At 63.0% G+C, this 21,092-nt stretch overlaps 1 protein-coding gene across 5 annotated transcripts in view; it reads left to right on the top strand.

Annotated features, from left to right (window-relative positions):
- MLLT1 (MLLT1 super elongation complex subunit) overlaps window positions 1–21,092 on the top strand; it is a 130,786-nt gene that overhangs the window by 107,051 nt on the left and 2,643 nt on the right. For 3 of the 5 annotated variants that reach the window (XM_067033006.1, XM_067033008.1, XM_059063282.2), the window contains 8 exons: window positions 5,535–5,678; window positions 9,117–9,242; window positions 13,040–13,594; window positions 17,399–17,486; window positions 19,095–19,203; window positions 20,218–20,317; window positions 20,578–20,649; window positions 20,847–20,918. In XM_067033006.1, the coding sequence (XP_066889107.1) occupies window positions 5,535–5,678; window positions 9,117–9,242; window positions 13,040–13,594; window positions 17,399–17,486; window positions 19,095–19,203; window positions 20,218–20,317; window positions 20,578–20,649; window positions 20,847–20,918 (1,266 nt within the window). The remainder of the gene's footprint in view (window positions 1–5,534; window positions 5,679–9,116; window positions 9,243–13,039; window positions 13,595–17,398; window positions 17,487–19,094; window positions 19,204–20,217; window positions 20,318–20,577; window positions 20,650–20,846; window positions 20,919–21,092) is intronic. The other 2 variants (XM_067033009.1, XM_059063284.2) reach the window with 1 other exon arrangement.

Consider the following 21,092-nt stretch of genomic DNA (forward strand, 5'->3'; position numbering starts at 1 on the left):
GCCCTGCCAGCTGCAGCAGAGGGGGGCCCTGGAGATGGCCCTGGGGCTGGGTTCTGAGGTGGTAGACGGTGCCCAGTGCAGAGCTTCAGTCAGCCGGCCCGGGGCTGGGGGCTGCTGGCCTGGACAGGCCCCATGGCCTGCACTGCCTGCGCCGTGGACAGGTGTGTGTGCTGCTGGCTTTGGGCGCTGACACCAGTTTGGCCAGTTCCTCTGCATCTTAGTTTGCCGAGGCTGGAGAGGGATGCTGGCCTGTGGCCAGTGGCCCAGGGCCTGACCAGAGAACCCCTGAGGCCGGCCTCGGGATCCCGAGGGTCCAGGGGTCCCGCTGGAATGACTAAGGCTGTTAGTTACTCTTGGGATTGCTGCCCCGCGCACCTTGAACTTGGCCACCCCTCACCTAGTGTGCCGCTGGCTCTTGGCTTTCTCAGGAGGCTGGTTTCCTGGGGGCTGGGCAGGAAGTGGTCCGCCACCCTCTTGGAAGTTCCTAAGCCTCTCAGGCCCCAGGTCTTGTCCCGAGGGAGCTCTGATCATCATTGTGCGCTGGGACACGCGCTGGGTGCTGGGGGAGGCCCCTGCCCAGCCCACACGCCGCCCCCTAGCTCTGCTCCTCACCACTCACCTGGGCATCCCGGAGAACTCCTCCTGGGCGCTGTCTCGGGCCAGCGCGTTGCCCTGTTTGGTTTGTGTGGGTGTGAGAACCGCTCCAAGAGCCAGGGGTTCCAGAGGATACCGCCTGCCTGGAGGGCGTCCTGGCTCCCTGCTAACCGGCCTCTTGGCACCGGGCATGTGCTCTGCCTCTGGTTCAGTTTATTCATCTGTGAAATGGGGACAGTAAGAGCACCTGTGCTTGGAAGAGTGCCTGGCCTCAGGGACGCTCCACGGAGTTACGTTACAGAGCAGTTGGCGTCACGTCAGCATCGCTGCTGCCCTGAGGGCTCCAGGACACTGGAAACCCTCCTCAGCCCTGGTCGTGATGTGGGCACGTGGCGGGCACCCGTGAAGTGTCTGTAGGACAGACGAGTACGTGGGCACATTCAGCAGACATGGGTGCTTGCTCAGCGCTGCCCCACAGGAACAGAAGGGGTCCCTTTGTCCAGAAGGGTGGGTGGACAGAAAACAGACATGCGTCCTGTGGACCGTGACGAAGGCTGTGATTGGGGATAATGGTCAGAGGAGGCCCTCGGAGGGAAGCTATTGGTGGGCTTTAAAGAAGTGAGCTGGGGATGAGCCAGGAGCCCGTTCAAACTCCATGGGTTGAGAGGAGGCCGCAGCAGAAGCAGCTGGGTGGTAGGGGCAGCGAGTGGTCCAGAGGAGACAAGGAGGGGCTGGCTGAGGGGCCGGGGACTGGGGGAGTGGCTGGACCAGCCTTGCAGCTGCACCACCAGGCTGCGGCTGGGGGGGGGTGGGCGGGCAGCGGGGTGTCACCCAGAGAGGGCAGAGGCAAGAGGAGGGTCTGGTTCTGAGCCTCAGGCGTCCAAGTTTGGCAGCGGGGGTCCCGTGTACGGGCTGCGTCTCCACATGCCCTCGTCAAGCCTCCGCTTCTTCCTGGTGAAAACAGTGGTTTCCGTTTCTTGATGGCGCAGAGCTGAGCCCTGTGGCCGTAGCTCATCCTCCCACCTTACAGGTGAGGAAGCCGAGGCTCAGGAGGGCAGGCCTTGTGCAGGGAGAGACGAGCCCCAGGCCCAGCCTGACCCTGCGCCCTGCCAGGGGGACAGCCCGCTATCTGCTGACCTCCCCTTGCTGACACACAGGTGCTCTCAGCCGAGTTCCTCCTCCTAGCCTGTAGCCTCACTGCCCTGTGTCCACTCGGAAGGCGACTGGGGAAAGTTGGAAGCACCTGCAGGAGTAGACGGGTGATGGGACGGGCCCCTGGGAGCTGTCTGTGGCCTGCCGCCCCCGCCTGTGTCCTCTGGGAGCAAATCCCAGGCATCATCATTTCACGTGTCAGCATCTCAGACTGTGTCTCTAAAAGATAAGGGCTGCTTTTTATTTTTTTCTTTCTTTTTTTTAAAAAAATCAATTAATTTACTTCAGGCTACCTTGGGTCTTCATTGCTGCACACAGGCTTTCTCACGTTGCCGTGAGCGGGGGCTGCTCTTCGTTGCGGTGCGCAGGTTTCTCATTGTGGTGGCTTCTCTTGTTGCAGAACACGGGCTCTAGGTGGACGGGCTTCGTAGTTGTGGTGCACGGGCTCTAGAGCGCAGGCTCAGTAGTTGGCGGTACACGGGCTTAGCTGCTCAGCGGCATGTGGGATCTTCCCGGACCAGGGCTCAAACCCGTGTCCCCTGCATTGGCAGGTGGATTCTTAACCACTGTGCCACCAGGGAGGTCCCAGGGCTGCTTTTTAATAGTATAACAATACCAGTGTCACACCTGCAAATTATCAATTTTTTAATCCCCAGCCTAAAGCTCTTTCCTGTCTGAATCAGGATCTTGGCCGGACCCACACATTGTGATTCCGGGGGTTGTCTCCTAAGTCTCTTTGAGTCTATAGATTCTCCTTCTACCTTCTTTTTTTGGTTTTGTTTCTTTGCACTTTATTTGATGGAGAAGCCGCATCATTTGTCCCGTAGAGTTTGGTACCGTCTGCCTCGTTGCTGCTTTCGTCCCCGTGGTGTCTGCATTTAGCACAGTCCCCTGATCTGTGTCTTCCCTGACAATGTGCACTTGAATCTGGAGGTGAGGTCTTCCCGGGAAGGTGGTCTGTGATGTTGGCTGGTGATGTTGGCAGGGTTGACAGACACAGCGCCTGGGTGACTGACCTGTCAGGAGTCACAGATCGGTGGTAATCTTGTTCCTTCTTCATGTAGTAGCCAGGATACGTTTGTGCCCTCTTATCGTCTGTGTGTTTACCTAGTGGGAGAGCGGGACAAATGCTTGATTCCTCCCGCCTCCTTTGTTTGCCAGTTTCAGGCCCTGCTCCCAGTCTCGACAGATGTTCTGCTGGCCAGAGGCTGTTTGTTCCCCAGCACACGGATCTGTGCTCTCTTTTCCCCAGCCTCAACCCCCATAGAGCCCTCTGCCCCCACGATGAGGTTCATGCTCTCAGTGGCGGCCAAGGCCCTTCTCTCTGGGTCCCCTGCTGCCACTGCTGTCCACCCTCCCCTCCAGCTGCAGCCACGTGGACTCTCGGGGTCCCAGAGAGGACGCTGTGGCCTGTGACGCTTCTCTGCACCCTTTAGCTGTTCTCCAAGCCTGTCACAGCCTCCACGGGCCCTTCCTGGGCCCCTCCCCACCCCCACTGTTGGGTCAGGCCCCTCTCCTATCAGTGGTCACATTTCATTCTTTTGGCAAATATGGAGCACCTCCCCAGGGCCAGCACCCGGGGAGGGGGGTGCAGGACAGGAGTCCCCACAGCCGCTGCCTCCAGGGGTTCCCAGCTTGGCGGCGACACACACCCAGTGTGACAAATGCCTCCATATGAGTGGACACAGAGGAGGGGCACTGGCCACATGTAGGGGCGTAACAGTGGTTACCGGGGGCTGCTTTCTCTTCCTTAACAAGAAGTGGGAGGCAGCAGCTCTGTGGCGCTAGGGCTGCCCGCCTGGGGTGCTCTTGGCTTCCCTCCACACTTGTGCCGTGGCTGATGCTGGCCTTTCCGTGTACCGTGTACCGTCTCACAGTTAGGCAGGAAGAAGAGAAATGCTGAGACTTTCTTGCACTTCTTTGATTTGGAAAGGAAAGCCCTCCCTAGGCTCACCTCCCTTATCTCATCACCTCAAACTAGGTCACTGTCCACCTTGGACAAGGGGACTGATTTCCAAGTCTGGTGCAGATGGGCGGGGTAGAAACCCACCTTCCTGGGGCCAGGAGCTGCCAGGGGAGGGGCCAGGTCCCTGTGGGTGGTGTCGGGTCGGCTCGAGAAGGCCTGTTTACTTGTCTTCTCCGCCCCACACTGGCAGCTCCTGGAGGGCGGGGTCTGCGGCTCCATCGCCTGACAGATTCACCTTCTACCTTTGTGGGCTGGATGGGGGGACAGAGTCGTCCGAGTGCAAGTGCAGGACCTCGCTCCTGTCCCCTTTGTTCAGAAGTGGGCGTGTGGCCAGCCAGGCTCCCGCTCCCCGCATCACCAGCTCGCCACACTCCCCACGCGCCATCTGCCCAGGGATGGCGGGGCGGCCGGGGCCCTGGCACACCACCACAGGAGGAAGGGGCAAAGAGAAGCCAGCCCGGAAGTGCCAGCGAGAGGGCTCAGCTGCCCTGCGCCTCCTTCCTGAGCCCTGACCGACCTGCCCTCCTTCCTCACCCGCTGTGCTGAGAGACCTCCGCCAGCTCCCCGTACTCCCGGTTTTCTCTCTCCCATGGATAGCACTTTAAAAAATTGGGGTGTCATTCACGTACCAGGGAATTCACCCTTTCTGAAGCACGCCAGTTTAGTGGGTTTTAGCGTATTCTCAGTGTCGTGCAGTCGTCACGGTTTCCTAGTTCCGGAACGGTCTCATCATTCCAGAAGGAAACCTCATTCCTATTTGCGGTTAGTTTCCACGTTCCCCTCCCCCCGCCCCTGGCAACCACGAAGCCACTGTGTCTGTGGATTTGCCTGTCCTGGACGCTTCGTGTAAGTGGAGTCACGCACCGCATGGCCTTTCGTGTCTGGCTTCTCTCTCTGAGCGTCGTGGTTTTGAGGTTCACCCGTGTGGTAGCGTGTCAGCGCTTCATTCCCTGTGTGGCTGGCGGCCACTCTGTTACATGCGTGGACCGCCGTGCGTTTACCCATCCGCCTGCTGACGGGCACTTGGGCGTGTCTCCGCGTTTTGACTGCTGCGAGAGATGCTGCCCCGTGGATATAGGCGTACACGTTTTCATGTGAATGTGTATTTTCATTTCTTTTGGGTATACACCTAGGGGAGATGTGTAGGTCACGCAGTCACTCTGTATTCAACATTTTGAGGAACTTTCATACACTTCCAAAGGGACCAGCATTTTACCCTCCTGCTAGCAGTGCACCAGGATCCTGGTTTCTCCACATCCTTGCCAAGGCTTGTTATTTTCCTCTTTTAAAATAATTGCCATCCTAGTGGGTGTGAGGCGGTATTTTGTGGTTTTGATTTGTATTTCCCTAGTGGTTAATGGTGTTGAGCATCTTTTCGTGGGCTTATTGGCCGCCTGTATGTCTTTGGAGAAATTACCCTTCCAGGAAAGGGGCCAGGGTTGAGGCTGCAGGATCCTGGTCCTGGAGCCTGGGGTCCGGTCTCAGCATTGTCGCCGAGCAGCTGTGTGTCTGGGAGCGTCGTCTTCCCGGTCCACGGGCCGAGCACCGAGGGCCGAGGGGGGCGTGTGCGCGGCGCTCCGCACGCCATCGGCGGGGCTGCTTCATTAACCGGCCGAGAGCATCAGCCCAATGGTCTTTATTTCTGTCGCGGCGCCTGCTTTGCCGCTCTGCAAATAGTAGGTTGATTTAACACGAGCAGATGAGGGTCCGAGGGGAGAGGGGGGCAGGCCCGGCAGCAAGGAGTGCCGCCGCCTGGCCCATGGTTGCCCTGCAGCCTCCTGCCCAGCCCTCTGAGTGGACTTCCTTGTTTTCTCTGTTCCAGGAGGAGCCAAGGAAGGTTTGCTTCACCTACGACCTGTTCCTGAACCTGGAGGGCAACCCGCCCGTCAACCACCTGCGCTGTGAGAAGCTCACCTTCAACAACCCCACAGTGGAGTTCCGGTACAAGCTGCTGATGGCCGGCGGGGTGAGTGTGCCGCTCCACGTGCCCCAACACGGCCCCCAGCGCCGGGCGGCCCTGCTGCTGCGGGCACCCGGGGCTCTCCAGCGTGTGGTCGGGCGCCCAAGACCCAGAGGGGCAGGTCGCACGGGTGGCGCCCAGCAGCTTTGGATGGGACCCAGGCGTCCCGAATCTGCGCTAGGCTGTTGTCCGCTGCGGGTGACTGACTAGTCTCTAGTTACCCTGTGGCTTCTTGTTGGCTGTGGGTAATTAGCATCCTCCTCCATGGAGGTGGGGCGGGGCAGGGGGAGGGGGCAGGAACGGGCGTGAGGCCAGTCTGTCAGCTTGGCTTTCGTGCTGGAGCCAGTTTTAACCAGATCAGCGAGGCCTCCGCGGGGGCTGTGTCATGGGGGGAGCAGCCCGGCTCCGTAGGGGCTCCCTGCTGACGCGCGCTCCTGGCGGTTTTGTGCTGGTGACACAGGCTCTCAGGACTTAGGTCTCCCCAGAGAGTTGTGTGGCCAGTGATCCCTGTGCACGTGGCAGGGCCCTTGGAGAGCCGGGTGCGGTGCTCGGTCGTGGAGGAGGACTGGACTGCGCCGAGGGCGGTGGGCTGAGCACACGGACATCCCGAGCCTGGGACGGAGGGGTCGGGCCGGTGGCGTGAGGGCCTGTGTGTGCGCACGTGTGTGTCGTGGAGGCAGGCCCACCTCCCCAGTGCGTGCAGGGCGTTTCGCTTGGGTTTCTTTGGCTCTAGGGAGCAGTCCTTTCCTGTTCACTTAATTCAGTTGGGTCTTTCTATAAACTTTTTTAAAAATATGAAAGCAATTCATTGCAGAATACATGATTAAGTTATGCTGTGTTCCTAGTAAAAGATTTAGTGTGCGATTTCTAATCTAGCACATGATGGCTGACGGAGTCCAGTCACAGAGCCGGGAGGTGCAGAGTCAGCTTACACAGATGTTGGCCCTGAGTTTGCCGGGTTCAGTGGTCCTCCCCCAGCTCTGCTTCTCTACCTTATTTTCGCTGCCAGATATTTTCCAAAGTATTTCCCGAGGTGTTCCCCCAAAGCTTTCACGGTCACCTCTCTCTTTGGGAGACAGACACACACAGCGCCCATGGGCCTCTCAGAGCCCCAGGACCCAGGCACCGAGACCTTGGCTCCCCACGTAAAGTTTTTTTGTTTTTTTTTTTAACCTTTAGAGTCACATGGGAAAGCTAGTTGTATCATTTATAGTCATTTATTTAAAAATTTTTTAAAAGCTAAAACGTTTTGGGGCTTCCCTGGTGGCGCAGTGGTTGAGAGTCCGCCTGCCAATGCAGGGGACACGGGTTTGTGCCCCGGTCCGGGAAGATCCCACGTGCCGCGGAGCGGCTGGGCCCGTGAGCCATGGCTGCTGAGCCTGCGCGTCCGGAGCCTGTGCTCCACTACGGGAGAGCCCACAACAGTGAGAGGCCCACATACCGCAAAAAAAACCCCAAAAAACAAAAACTGAAATGTTTTGAAATTTGAAAAAAAAAAAAAAGATGTTTTCTTTGCTTTGAGGAGATGAAGGTTCAGTGAGCGTCATCTAAACACATAAAACTAGAGGGCGGGGAGGAGGAGGAGGTGTGCGGAGGAGGAGGAGGAGGAGGAGGAGGAGGAGGAGGAGGAGGAGGAGGAGCGCAGAGGCTGGGGAGGGAGGTGGGGACGGCAGACGAGGCCTGCAGTTTGGGAGGGAGGGAGGGAGGGAGGGAGGCCCGCGAGCTGCCGCCCTGTGGTCTCTGCTGCCTGCTGTTCTGGCCCTTTGGGGCTGCCTGGAGAGCCGGTTGGCTGGTCAGGAACTTTCTCTCCCTTTGGGACTGCGGGCTTCAGACCCCAGGCTGATGGCAGAGCAGTGCTTTCTGGTCCTAGGAGCTGCCCGAGACCTTTATGGGACGGTGGCTTCCGAGCCCTGAGTCCTGTTCCCTGTTTGCCATTCTGGGGCTCTGGGGCTTTGGGGCGCTGCCTTTGCCATCTGGTGGCGGATGGGCCCGGAGCCTGCCTGCGTTGATTTCGATGTCGGTGCTGGAAGCGTGGGAGAGCGGGCTGTCGGTGAGCCCGCGAGGACTGCTTTCTGTGCGGCCCCTTCCCCCAGGGTTGCCTGAGCCCTGTCGCTCCTCGCGTGAGGCGCAGACACCCTCAGCGGTGACCTGAGCTGCTTCCCGCTGTGCCAGGCGGTTGCCCGGCCCCTCACTCGGCTTGTTTCTCATCCTTTGCCCGGTTGGCAGTTGAGCTGCGCAGAGGTAGAGGCTCCTTCAGAGGCCAGGGATGAGACGGGTCCCCGTGGAGCCATGTGCCCCAGAGGGCTGTCACAGAGAGGCAGAGACACGGGAGGCCTCCACGTGCTGTCCTGGGGTAGGGTTGGTCGGGGACCTTCATTTGAAGGGAGAGAAGTTGCAGCGGAAGTAGAAGGAAAAGGTCTGCGGGTGGACGCATTAAGGGGTCCCGTGGCCCCGCAGTTCTCCTGGGCTGCGCTCTCCGTTGCTTCCCTGTGGCCTGGAGTGTGCGGGTCGCCAGCAGCGTGATCCCGGGCCTGGCGGGGCAGGCGGCTTCTGGGAGCCTGGTTCAGAGCGTGGTGGTCGGACAGGCTCCCGTGAGCAGCACCGTCTCGGGCTCTGCTGCGGGGCTTGGGAGGCGAGGGGCTCCACCGCCCTCCTTTCAACGCGGCGTCCCCACAGCCAGGCGTGGCCTTGGCCCCCCCGATGAGACACTGGCTCCTCGGGGAATCCCAGGTTCTCAGGGTTATTTATGGTGCCTGATCTGCCAAGCTAAACGCTTTCTTCTTTTTTGTGTGTGTGCGCTTTATTCTTTTGTTCTGTCTCATCAGCGTCCGGAAGGCTCCCTCTGAGCGCTGACTGCTACTAGGGTCAATTTGCGGTGTCAGTATTTCAAGGACTTGCCTGCCGCCTTCTTCCCCTTCAGCCGGGGCCTCGGGAGCCTGGCTGGAGCCGGGCAGGTGTTTCCCCGGGCACCTCCTAGCAGGACCCTGGACCCTCCCTCCTCTGGGCCCTCCCCCGCGCCCACCCCACGCAGCTCTCCTCTGGCCTGGCCGCACTCTCCCTGTCTGCCCATGCCACCCGCCTCACGGTGGAGGAGGGCATCGGGCACGCACATCCCGCAGAGGTTGCCCCCTCCGCCGCAGCTGCCTGCTCTGGGTGTCCGGCCGGCTTCCCGCCCGTGCCAACCGCGCTTCTGGTCTGTCTGCACCGCCACGTGCGGGGCAGCTTTGGCCACGGCTCCGCGTCTTCTCGGCCGGCCCGGCCCACCGTGCCCAGCCATCCTGGGACCCGGCTTCTCTTCCCTCTCTGCCCGGCCCCGCTTGGCTCCAGCGCTTGGCATTCGGCCCCTCCCAGAGGGAAGCTCCGCAGGCCGGCTTCCTCTTGCCGATCGGATTTCCAGCCTGCCTCCTTGCTCGTTGATAACATCTGTCTCTTCTTTATCACTAGGTGATGGTAATGCCCGAAGGAGCAGAAACGGTGTCCAGGCCCAGCCCCGACTACCCCATGTTACCCACAATTCCACTCTCTGCCTTCTCTGACCCCAAGAAGACCAAACCGTCCCACGGCTCCAAGGTTAGTGAGGCGGAAGGCCCAGTCACGTGGGAGCGCTGGGGCCCAGTGGCGGGGCCTGGGCTCAGGGCGCCCCTCCGCAGAGCTGGACCTTCCGTCCCTGGACTCGCTCCCTTGGCATCCTCTCTCGGAGCACATCTCTGCGCTCCGCCCGGCTGCTCTGCCCCTTCGTCAGGAGGCTTGCCCTCCTGAACCGCCCAGACAGCCAAGTGATCGCAGGCTCTTCCCCTGTTCCTCTTGAGGCCAGAGAGCCTGCCCCGTTCTCCCGTCCACCGAGTCCGAGGGCCTAGGGCCACTCAGACAGAACCCCGAGAGGCTGGTGTGGCTGGGGGCCGTGGACAGAGTGTGTCCACCGCTGCCTCCTGGGCGTAACTGGGACGCCCCATCCGTTGGGGCTGGCGCTCCCTCCCGAGGCTGCTCCAGGTTCCACTTCCTTCTTTGGCAGCAGCTCTGGGCAGAGAGAGCTCGTCTGGGGGAAGGGCCGGGTGGAACCATGTGGCGGAGCCAGCTGTTTCGCCCCAAGAAGAAACGTTTCATCATCTTCTCTCGGCCAGTCGGGCAGGTGGCACTCTGCCCTCCCGACACCTCTCTCTCTGAACTGTCGCGGAGTGGCCTCCGGAGCCCTTGGGCTGGTACCGCAGTGGACCTGGAAGCTTGTGAGCATGCATCCCATGCTGCAGCCACCTACACAGCTGTGTCCCCGAGGCCGAGCTCCGCCTGGCTCTCAGGGCAGCTGCTGGTCGTCCGCCACCAACCCTGCAAGTTTATCCATTTCTCATCTTGGCAGCTTTCTTGCTTCGCTCCCTGTCGGGTGTCGGGGGCCTGGTTGAGGCGGGACAGGTTGAGCTCTTGGGCCGTCTTACAGCCTTATGCTCATCAGCAACCTTGGAGGAGGGCCACGTCACCCAGGCAAGGTCTTTCTGGCACTTTCCACAAGGCCACTAGGTCTCTGAAATCCTCAGATCTGTCTGACTTAAGCCCTCTGGACGCGTGAGGCCAGAGTCTTCAAGTACAGAGTGCAGCTCCGGGGTCTTCCCCTCACTGGCCTCCTAGGTCTTTCCCTGAACCTCATGGGACTTGAAGAAAAATTCTTGCTAGCGATCTTGGCAGCTTCTCTGAGCCACCCACGGTTTTTTGGAAGTCGGTGCAAAATGGGAAGAGTGGGAACTGCCATCTCTTCTGTACCTGTTGCTTGCAAGTCACCTAAGAAGTGCCCTCCCAGGTGGTGAGGACACTCCAGAGGCCGACAGAGCCACGTCTGCTGGGGTTGCTGGTGGCATCTCTTGCTGAGGTCTTTGAGACCCCTGGGACACCCACGTCCCGAGCCAGTGGGTTTATCTGCAAGGCTTGGGAGGCCTGCAGGCAGGATCCTCTGTCTTCACCCCTCCTGGTCCAGCATCTTTCTGCAGCCCCTGAGCGCTGTGACGTAGGGGGTCCCTGCGAAGGTTTCTGCTGACGGCTCTCCGACAGACCCCCTCTGCCCGTTGTCACAGTCCTGCCTCTTTGAGTCATCGGCCTCTGCTTCTAGCCGAGGAAGCACCGGCTCTTTCCCCCAGATGGATTCTCCACTGCCTGGACCTGCAGAGTCTGACTGGCCGGACCGCAGGCTCCAGGCAGAAGGGCCAGGAGGGAGGGGGGTGGTCCTTGTAGGGCCTGGGGGCCGCTGGAGAGTCTGGCTGTTGCAACCCCGGGTGGATTGGTCCCTGTGGTTCTGTTTCTGCCCACAGGCCCCCAGAGGGTGGCTTGGCAGGCAGGAAGTGGAGCCTCCTAGGAGAGGACCGGGACCCCCCGAAGGCTCACTGTGCAGGTGGCTGTTCCCTTTGGTCCCGCCGCCCCCTGGACTCGTGCACCTATAGCTTCAGGGCGCCCTGCCTCTCCTTGTCTGATGTCAGCCAGTCAGCCTGGTGGGCCTTTCTCTAACACTTGGTTCTTAATCGTTTTGGGTCCTCGACAGCTTTGAGAACATGACTGCAGTGGGGCTTTGCCCCGGGAACGTCTACATTATGCTCCAGACTTAGTGTGTGACTTCAGAGGGCCTGTGCTCTTGGGTGCCCGTGCAGAGCTCCGGGTGAAGAGCTGCCGCTCCGAGGCCCCTGCTAGTTGGGCAGGCCCTGGACGGCGGGGAGGCTCTGCCGACCTGGGCGGGGGGCCGTCGGCAGTCGTGCCTGTCAGGGCTGCTCCGCTCCGCCTCTCGGGGCTGGGACTGTGCAGCCCAGGCGGGCTCGTGGACGCTGCAGGAAGAGGCCAGGATGGCGTGGCAGGTCTCTGCTTCTTGCGTCCCTCCTTGGGGGAGCAGCTTGCTGGAGAGTGGAGCCCCCAGATACTGGCCCCATTCCACACACCAGCCCCCCAGGGGTGCCCCTTTACACAGGCTTCTAAAGGGGTGCTCGTGGTGACGTGACGCCCGGGGCTAGGGCACAGGGCCGACTTCTCTCCAGGGAGGCGGCAGGAGCCCATGGCCACGTGGGGCTGGCCCTGAACCTTTGGCACTGGTGTGGTAGTGGATCCACAAGAAGATGGGGACTCCAGTAGGTCAGAGGAGGTTCTAGGCTGTGCCGTCTTTCCCTGTGGCTCTTTGCTGGGAGGCTTCTGTTGCTGAACCCTTGGGGGCTGTGAGCACAGGAAGCAGAGGCCCAGCTGCTGGGTGTTCACCTGGCTTGCCCGTCGCCTCAGCACTTGGGGTGAGCTGGTAGAGGGAGGCAGCTCTGGGGGGCCCCGCCCAGGTGGGCCCCTGGGGTCTAGCTGCTGGTGGTGCCCAGCCGTGCACCTGTCCCACAGAGTCGGGGGCAGAATCCTGGCAGCTGTGGCAGCGGGCACCTGTCCCGCAGCCCTGGCTGTGCGGCGAGGTGATGGCGCGGTGTGCACGGTGTTGATGAGGAGCAGGCCCGCAAGGTGTCGGACGGGGCTCCTACCCGAGGGCGCGCTGGCTGCCTGGGGGCGGGGTGGCTGTGCACCCGCTGTCTGCCCTGCCCGCCCTGCACCGTCACCTGGTGAGGTAGGTGGTCCTGCTCCTGCTCACAGGGAGCGCAGGTGTGCAGGCTTGGAGCCCACCTTCCCGGCAGCCCGGCGCAGGGCTGCTCGCTGCCTCTGTCCCCAGTGGGGGCCCCCCTGACCTGGCTCATCAACGCCAGCGTCCAGGCTCCACCCCCAACCCTCAATTTCCCAGGTGGAGGTTCAGGCATTGCACATGGTTTAGAAAAGCTGCCCAGGCGGCTTGGGTTCCGGGATGTCTAGGAGCTGTTGGTCATGCGCAGTGCCTGGGAACCTGGCAGGCGCTCGGTAAACGCCGACTGTGGAGATTAAAGGGCGATCAAAGAGCTGCGGTGCCGGCGTGCGTTGGGATCAGGCCGGGCTGGGCCGGAGCCGGAGCCGGGCCTTCCAGGCAGGGTGGGGGCGACCTGGGGAGGCACCTGGCTCTGGTGGGGACAGAGGAGAGGCCCCGCCTGCTGGCGCCCCCAGCCCCTGCGCCGCAGCAGCCCCGCGGGAAGCTGCGAGGCGCTGGAGCGGGAGTGGGTCGGTGTGGCTTGCCTGTCTGTATCTGACTCACCGTGTACTCTTCTTGAATCCCTCAGGGGAGTCTTAGCCTGCAGCCGCCTGGGACCTGCTGACACTTCCTAGTAGTTTAAAGGGACAGCTCCATTTAAAACTCTCACCTGCTGCCTTACTTTTTCGCTTTATGGAAGATTTTCTCTAGCTGAGTCTGAATCAGGTGGATTATACTTTGTAGGGGTCGTGGGAGGCGGAGCAGGGCGGCCCCGAGATGCCATTTGACCGTGTCCCCCTCCTGCCCGGCATTGCAGGACGCCAGCAGGGAGAGCGGCAAGGCCTGCAAGGCCCACAAGACGACCAAGGAGCACCGGGAGCGGCCGCGCAAGGACTCAGAGAGCAGGGGTGCCTCCAAGGAGCCGGAGCGCGAGCAGGCCAGGAGCGCCAAGGACGCCGCGCGGAAGCTGGGCGAGGGCCGGCCGCCCAAGGAGGAGAAGGCCCCGCCGCCCAAGGCCGCATTCAAGGAGCCCAAGATGGCCCTGAAGGAGACCAAACTGGAGAGCATGTCCCCCAAAGGCGGGCCCCCACCGCCGCCCCCGCCCAAGTCTTCCAGCAAGCGGCCGGCCACCACCGACTCGCCCAAGCCCAGCGCCAAAAAGCAGAAGAAGAGCAGCTCCAAGGGGTCCAGGAGCGCCCCGAGCACCTCACCCCGCACCTCGTCTTCCTCCTTCTCGGACAAAAAGCCGGCCAAGGACAAGGGCGGTGCCAAAGGGGAGAAAGTCAAGGCTGAGAACGAGCCCAGGGAGATCAAAAAGCCCCCGGAGGTGGAGGAGTCCAACTCGGAGGACGAGGCCTCCTTCAAGACCGAGGTGAGGTGGCTCCTTCCCCCGCCCTTCTCCCCTTCCCACCCCCACCCTCGTCCTTTCTCTGCGGGCTCTGAGCCGCCCAGAGGTCACAGGGAGGCTGGGCGCCCACTTGCTCCATGTAGCTTGGGGCAGCCTCTGTGCCTTGCCAGGCCTCAGTTTCCCCTTACGTTGGGGGTGACGAAGCCGCCTCGTGAGATCTGTGTGGACGGTGCTTGGGATGAAGGGTCCCGGTGGAGCGTGATACCGGTACCTGCGTTCACAGCTCTTCTCGGGCTGCCCCCTGTGTGGGCCGGGGTCTCACTGGCCACTTTGGGGTCAGGGTGGGTGATTGTGTCTCACCACGGAGTCCTTACCCAGCTGCCGCAGGCTCGGTCAGTCAGGGCACCCCCTCCCTCCACTCGTGGTGTGGTGTCCCTGTGTGTTTTCGTCCCACTCTCTGGGTCTGGGAGCCAGAGGTTCTGGGTTTTTCCTGCAGCAGCATCTCCATGCGGCTCTGAATGTCGCCGTCAGAGATGGCCTGAGCCACAAAGGAGCCAGATTGTTGACCGGGTGCCAGACCCCTCTGGGCCCTGGAGGGCCGTGTCACTCCTGCATATGCTCTTTGGCCTCTGCTACTCAGCAAACAGGGACTTGGAGGGATGGATGGGTGATGGATGCATAGTTGGATGGACGGATGGATGAGTGAGCGATTGACCCCCTCCCCTGTGTCACCAGCCCCGGCCCTCACTGGCCTTTTTAAAAAAATTAATTATTTTTTTGCGGCTGCATTGGGTCTTCGTTGCTGCACGCGGGCTTCTCATTGCGGCGGCTTCTCTTGTTGCGGAGCACGGGCTCCAGGCACGTGGGCTTCGGTAGCTGTGGCACGTGGGCTTCAGTAGCTGTGGCTCGAAGGCTCTAGAGCGCAGGCTCAGTAGTTGTGGCGCACGGGCTTAGCTGCTCCACGGCGTGTGGGATCTTCCCGGACCAGGGCTCAAACCCATGTCCCTTGCGTTGGCAAGCGGATTCTTAACCACTGCGCCACCAGGGAAGCCCTCAGTGGCCTTTTATGGTTCCCAGACTCTTATTCACTCTCAAAGGCAGAAGCTTTGTCTCCAGCATTGCTGCTCAGAGAGCCACTGGGACTTTACAAGTGGTTCCCAGAGGTGAAGCCAGAGGTGGTTTGTGTCAGTAGCACCGATGTCGTGAGCGTGCGGCTGTCGTGAGGTGCGTGGGGCACCTCGTTGGAGGTGGCTGGGGGTGACAGTTTGGCTCATGGGTAACAGTGCATCCCCACCTTAGGGACACACACAGGGCTGGTGATGTCACACGCCCAGCGCTTCTTGCGCCCGGGAGACTGTCTGCCAATGAACCTGAGGACGGCAGGACCCCGGAACGTCTCTTACTTGGAGACTCCTGGGAGTCAGGGCCCTCCCAGCCACCTCTCTGTTGCCGGAGGTTCTTTAGGTGCTTCATAGCGCCCCATCTAGCGTCTTTCTCTTCTGTCTGCTCAGACCCAGAGCTCCGGGCTGGTGCCCTTCCCTCCTGTCCACCTCAGGTGCTTCCAGAGAGACCTTCCTGTGCCCAAGGCTGGTGCGCCTGTGTAGGGAAGAGGTGGAGGCCTCCCTGAGCCCTGCCTCCCCGGCTGAATGTTGGCGCCCTGGCCCCGGGTGTCCACCCTGACGTCCTGCTGTGATTGTTGTGAGCACCCGTGCCACTGTGGGCAGCTCCCTCTGCCTGCTTGGGGTGGGGGTGGGGGTGGGGGCTGGCTGGGTGTCCAGTGTCTGTGGCCTTGGCCACCGCAGCCCTGAGGCTGGAATTGCTCAAGGAAGCCCAGGGCTTTCTCCCGGCTGAAGAGGCGCATCCCGCGCGCTGAGAGACTTGTGAACGGCGAGTCTGGGCCGTCAGCGTGCCTGGGGGATCTCTAGGGCTGCTGGACAGTGACTCACATGTCCTGACCCTGGGACCCGGCGAGGCACAGATGGCCGTGGTGACGGGGGCGAGACGGCCTTCCAGACCCAGGCCTCCCCAGCTGCCCTTGCCTGTCTCCGGCCGTCCCATGCTGGAGGCCAAGTGGGTGCCACTGCCGGAAAGCTCTGCCCTGCCCTGGACCTTCCTGAGCCCGTTGGCCCGAGCCTGTGTTGCTGGTGGCCTCCCAGCCAGGCCTTCCCTGCCCCGGAGCTCTGTCTGAATACCCTGCCCCAGAGGTCGGAAGCGCGACTGGCATCGACCTCCGTGTGCTTCGCAGAGGCCGGCAGGGCAGCTCTTTTACAGATGGGGAAACTGAGGCTTAAAACCAGGGGCTGCCTTGGCCAGTTGGTGAGAAAGCCAAGGTCAGAAGCCAGGACCTCATGGGTGTGCGTGCAGGGGGAGCCGTGTGGCTCCAGGCCCGTTTTGGGGGGTGGGGAGGGTCACACACTGGTCTGAGTGGTACCCACCCAGTGGACAGTGGTTGACGGCAGTCGAGGCTGGTCTCCTGGGGAGGGTTCCTCAGGGCACACCACTGGCCCGTGTGAAGGTAGCAAATCGGGGACCTTGGCAGGGGAGTGCCGGGAGGGCCCGGAGCGGGTCGGGCTGGGCGATGGTGGACCCCAGAGGAGGGAGCCCTCAACTCTTCAGCTGGGAAGCATTCTGTGCCCAGGCGGTGGGATCCTTCTCTGAGTCTGCTGAGGAGAGACCTGCGCCTTCCCGGGTCTCCTCCTGGGAGCTGGGGCTGCCCTCGGCCCACAGGCCAGCAGGGAGGGACTCCTCTCCCGCGGCCCGTGGCAGGATTGAGGAGGCCCTGCCGGGTGCCTCTGCCTGTCTCCCGGCCCCTTCCAGCCGCTCAGGCTGCTCAGCTCCCCCACACGGTGCCCGAGGACGGAAGGCTGGACGGCGCCCGGGCACCCTGGGCTGGCAGGCTTTCTGAGCGACGGACTCTGCCCACTGGAGCCCCGTCTGGCCCAGCCCCCGGCCCTGGGCTTATCACTCTGCTGCGCACACCTGTGCAGGAGCCTGTGGGGTTCTCCTGAGGGCCCGGAGCAGGCACCGCCCGGTTCTGGCTCAGCCCCTTCCCCACGCGGGCCTCTCAAGTGGGAGGTGCCGCCCCACACGCTACTTACGCCCTGGCATCCTAGGGCCTGGGCTCCTAGTTTGGGCTTTTACTGCCCCCTGGTGGCCTCGTCAGGGCTAGAGGAAGGGGAGAAGGGGGATGTGACCGGCTCTGGGTGCAGTGGGGCTGGCGGTGAGTCCACCGTGTCCTCAAGTGCTTGTCACTTGCCCACACACTCATCATCACCTCAGGGCCACTCGGTGACGGGGAGGCAGCTTGCTGTCGCTACTCAGCCTCAGGACAGAGTGAGGAAATGAGGGGCGGGATGAGAATGTTCAGACCTTCCAGCTGTTGGCTGCAGCGCCGCAGCACACACCAGCCAGCTGTGCTCTCGCCGGAGGAGGGCAGGGCCCACAAGTGAGAGCAGCCGCAGTCGCCCGCCCCCCGCCCGCCCCCAGTCCCCCTGCGGTGAGAGCTTGCCTCGCCCGTCCTCCTGCCTGGGCAGGTGGGAGCACCAGGCGTGGCTGGAGATTTTAAGTCCCTCACCGGGAAAAGAAAGGTCATTGGTTGCCTTTTGAATGCACACCGGCGGCATCCGGGGGCTGGGGGAGGAGGTGGGATGGGGTCGGGGTCTCGGGTGCCGGGGCCTGGCACCTTGGCGGCCTTTTGAGTGCGTATCTGGGGCGTCCTGCCTGGCTGTCCCCGCCACCGGAGGGCTCCTTTTCTTTGGACTGAAAGATGACTGTTGTCCTCTCTCCCTGCTGCCCTGCCTGCCCTGCCTGCCCTGCCGTGGGGTGAAGTCCGCCCAGTCGAGCCCATCCAACTCCAGCTCCAGCTCCGACTCCAGTTCGGATTCGGATTTTGAGCCGTCTCAGAACCACAGTCAAGGTGCGTACTGGGAAAGGAGAGAGCCGGGGTGGGGACGCATGGGGCTGGTTTCTGGTGGAAAGGCTCGCTGCTCTGGGAGCAGCCGCCTGACCTTCCCAGAGGCCGGTGGGGCACTGGGTCTGCTGTGGAGTCCAGGGGTTCACGGGGAATTTCCCGACGTGGGCTCGCTCGTGCCCAAGTTTCAGCACACCCTGAGTCTGAACGCTGCCGCCGCGGCCAGAAAAACCCGAGGGCAGGGGGCGAGGGAGGGTAGGGAGGCTCGGGCCTGGGCTGAGCTCGCCCAGGGTTTCACTTCAGGATACGCTGTTTGCCTGGACCGGGCCCCAGAGATCCGTGTCCATAGGTATGTGGACGCTCAGGGGGCCGGTGTTAAAAGCAAAACCGGCACAGGTCACCCGACCGCCAGCCGTCCGTCACCTGGGCCCTCAGCTTTGCCCCATCTGTGCGACAGGGCTTTGAGCTGTGCTTTGTGGGTCTGCGGCGAAGGGCCCTGTTGTGACTTGGGCCCTGCCCTTGCCAGAAGCCTCCTCTCCAGCTCCTCCCAGATGGAGGCTCACTTGGCCAGCGCAGGGTCCCTTCCTCTGCCTCAGCCACCCAGCCAAGCGCTCCGCTCCTGCTGCGCGCCTGGCCGTCGCTCGGCCCAGGCCCCCGGCCCCCGCAGCCTGCAGTGCTGCCTTTTCCCTGCAGGCCGCCTGGGGTACTTCCTGCCCCAGAGGGGGTAGGGCCCCATGGCCCGCCGACCCCTGCCCACCCTTGCACTGGAAGCACCTCTTCTGGTGGATCGGATTGAGAGTTTCCTCCACGGCCTGCAATCCTTTTTGGAGGGTGGGGGAGAGCCGGGGGAGGCGAGCGTAGTCCGGGGGCCTGACATAAAGACACGCAGTCCTGAGGGGGCTGGGGGATGGGGTGCTCCAAGCTCACACTCTCCAACGGTTCTTATCTACGGGGAAGGGAGGAGGAAACCTGCCGTGCGTGGGATCACATGACCAAGGTAATTGAGGGCTTTGTGTCCCTCTGTTGCCTTGGTAACGGGAATATAAACCAAGATGCCGTCTGTAGGGGACTGGAACCGAATGTCTCTGGAGAAAGGGGAAGACGGTGGGCCGCGAGCAGTGGAGGGGCCTGCCACGGGGCTGGGCAGGGCCGAGGAGGGGCGCGGGCTGGGGGGCTGGTGTTCTGTGGCCCACGCTTCGGGCCGCCGCGCCCTCCTCAGCCAGGGCTGGTTCCTCCTGCCTGCAGGCAGAGCTCTGACCCCAGCACCCGGAGCAGAGGAGGGCTGCTCCTTCCCTTTGCAATGGAGGGGCCCTGCGGTCCTGTCTTGGGCCAGGGGTCAGAGGCCTGTGAGCAGGGCAAGGAAGGTAGGGGTGGGGGGAGCCAGGGGTCTCTTAAGGAGGGGGTGGCCACGGGGGCAGTCCTTGGAGATGGCCGGCAGGCCCCACCTGGCCAGAGGAACCTCCGAGGTGGGTTTGCCTGGGTGCGTTTTGGGGGTCGTGGCGTCAAGGAGCTCCGTGTGGCCCTGGGGGGTGGAGGGGACTCCGGGGTGCAGGTGGAGCCCTGAAACCCCCCTCTCTCCCCCTCCCTCCCTCCCTGCCTCGCGGCCCTCACCAGGACCCCTGCGCTCCATGGTGGAGGACCTGCAGTCCGAGGAATCTGACGAGGACGAGTCTTCGTCAGGCGAGGAGGCCGCTGGCAAGACGAACGCGGGGAGGGACTCCAGGTGCCTGGGCCGAGGGGAGGAGTGGGTGTGGGCGCACCGAGGCAGCTCTGCCTGGCCCTGCTGTAATCGTGGGGCCTCCAGGAGGTGGGCCAGGACGGGGGCTCCCCGGGGCGAGGCAAAGGGCGCCTCTGAGCCCACCGGGCGGCACCCTGCCTAGGCATGGAGGTGGGCCTGGGGGCCTCGGGGGGCATCCTTCCTCCCACTGCTGGAGGGTGTGGCTACCTGGCAGGGAGGGGCAGGACGCTCAGGGAGAGGAGTCCATCACCCCCCGAGAAGGGGGGCGAGGCGGTGCCCAGCAGCCCGAGGACCAGCCTTGGTCCCAGGCACATGGAGCAGTGGGGGCTGGTTCCTCTGCTCTCGGGCCAGGGGTCCCTGGCGCCTTCCCCGAGTGCACTGGCCCAGGAAAGGTGACGTGTGGCCTTCCCCCAGAGTGGGATAAGCCGAGGCCCCTTCTTTGGACACCCCCAGGCCTTGGGAGCGAGCCCACCTCAGGGATGGCTGTGTTCTCAGCCTCCAGCCCAGCGCAAGTGCCAGCCTTGGCCCCAGGACTGTGCAGTGGGCTCAGCAGACTCGGGCTCTGGGCCCCGCCCAGCAAGGGGCGGGCGTCTGATGCCACCACGCTGGCACCTGTGTCCCTCCCGGGGCGTTGGGCTCAGGCTGCCGCTGGCAGTGACTCTCCTGCAGGGTGGGTGCCGCACCGCACCTGGCATTCGGAGCCTGCGGCGAGCGGCGAGCCCCGCCGGGATCCCAGAGCCTCTCAGAGCCAGCGTGCTCATCTCTGGGTTCTTGGCTCTTTGAAGGCAGCTCAGATGCATTCTTTCTTTTCTTTTAAGCTGGCAGTGGCCTCCTAGAGCTGGCTGAGGGGGTCTCCTGAGCTGTAGGGGGAGCGCTGGGCGCTGGCCTGGCCCCAGGGAGGGGTCGAGTCCGTCCCAGAGCCCCAGAGCACTGTTTGCAGGGTGGGGCCCCCTCCCCTGAGCACAGGGTGGCCTGACAGGGTGTTGTGTCTGCATTCAGGTTGAGCTTCAGTGATAGCGAGAGTGACAACAGCGCCGACTCCTGCCTACCCAGCCGGGAGCCCCCTCCACCCAAGAAGCCGCCCCCACCCAACAGCAAGGTAACGTCCTAGAGGCCGGCTGAGGGTTGGGCCTGGGGTTCTCCAAGCGTCCGAGGCTCAGGGTGGTGGGCGCAGAGGAAGGTCATTTCACCTCCAGGCCCCAGAGATCGTCTGCTCCCCAGGAGGGGCTGCCCTTAGCGTTGGGTCCAGGGCCAGAGGAGGGAGGACAAGCAGGCCTCGGGCCTGGGAAGGCGGTGGCCCTGGGGGCTGGGGAAGGGGGTGTGGGCCAGCGCTCACGCAGACCTGGGGTCACCCTGCAGATGTCAGGCCGCCGGAGCCCGGAGCCCTGCAGCAAGCCCGAGAAGATCCTCAAGAGGGGTGCCTACGACAAGGTGGGGGCTGGGGCTGGAGGGGGGGCTATGACAAGGCGGGGGCTGGAGTGGGGAGGGTCCTACGACAAGGCGGGGCTGGGGGGGGGCTATGACAAGGTGGAGGCTGGGGGAGTGGGGGGAGCACCGGCCTGGAGCTGACGTGGGTGTGGTCACAGGGCAACGCTGGGCCCCCCGCTGAGCGCCTCTCTGTCCCCCAGGCCTACACCGATGAGTTGGTGGAGCTGCACCGGAGGCTGATGGCACTGCGGGAGCGCAACGTGCTGCAGCAGGTACTGGGTGCAGCCACCCACCCCGTGGCCCCCTGAGGGCAAAGCGTCTCAGAGGAGTCCTGGGTGGGGTGCCCCTGAGGCCTGTGGGCTGCTGACCCCGTTAGGCAGCCCCAGGGAATCACCCTCCGTTCTCCTCGAGCGCCTGGTGGGGAGCGGGGTCCACCCCAGCCTAGC

Source organism: Kogia breviceps, chromosome 4 (genome assembly GCF_026419965.1).
Source record: "Kogia breviceps isolate mKogBre1 chromosome 4, mKogBre1 haplotype 1, whole genome shotgun sequence".
Taxonomy (NCBI): domain Eukaryota; kingdom Metazoa; phylum Chordata; class Mammalia; order Artiodactyla; family Physeteridae; genus Kogia; species Kogia breviceps.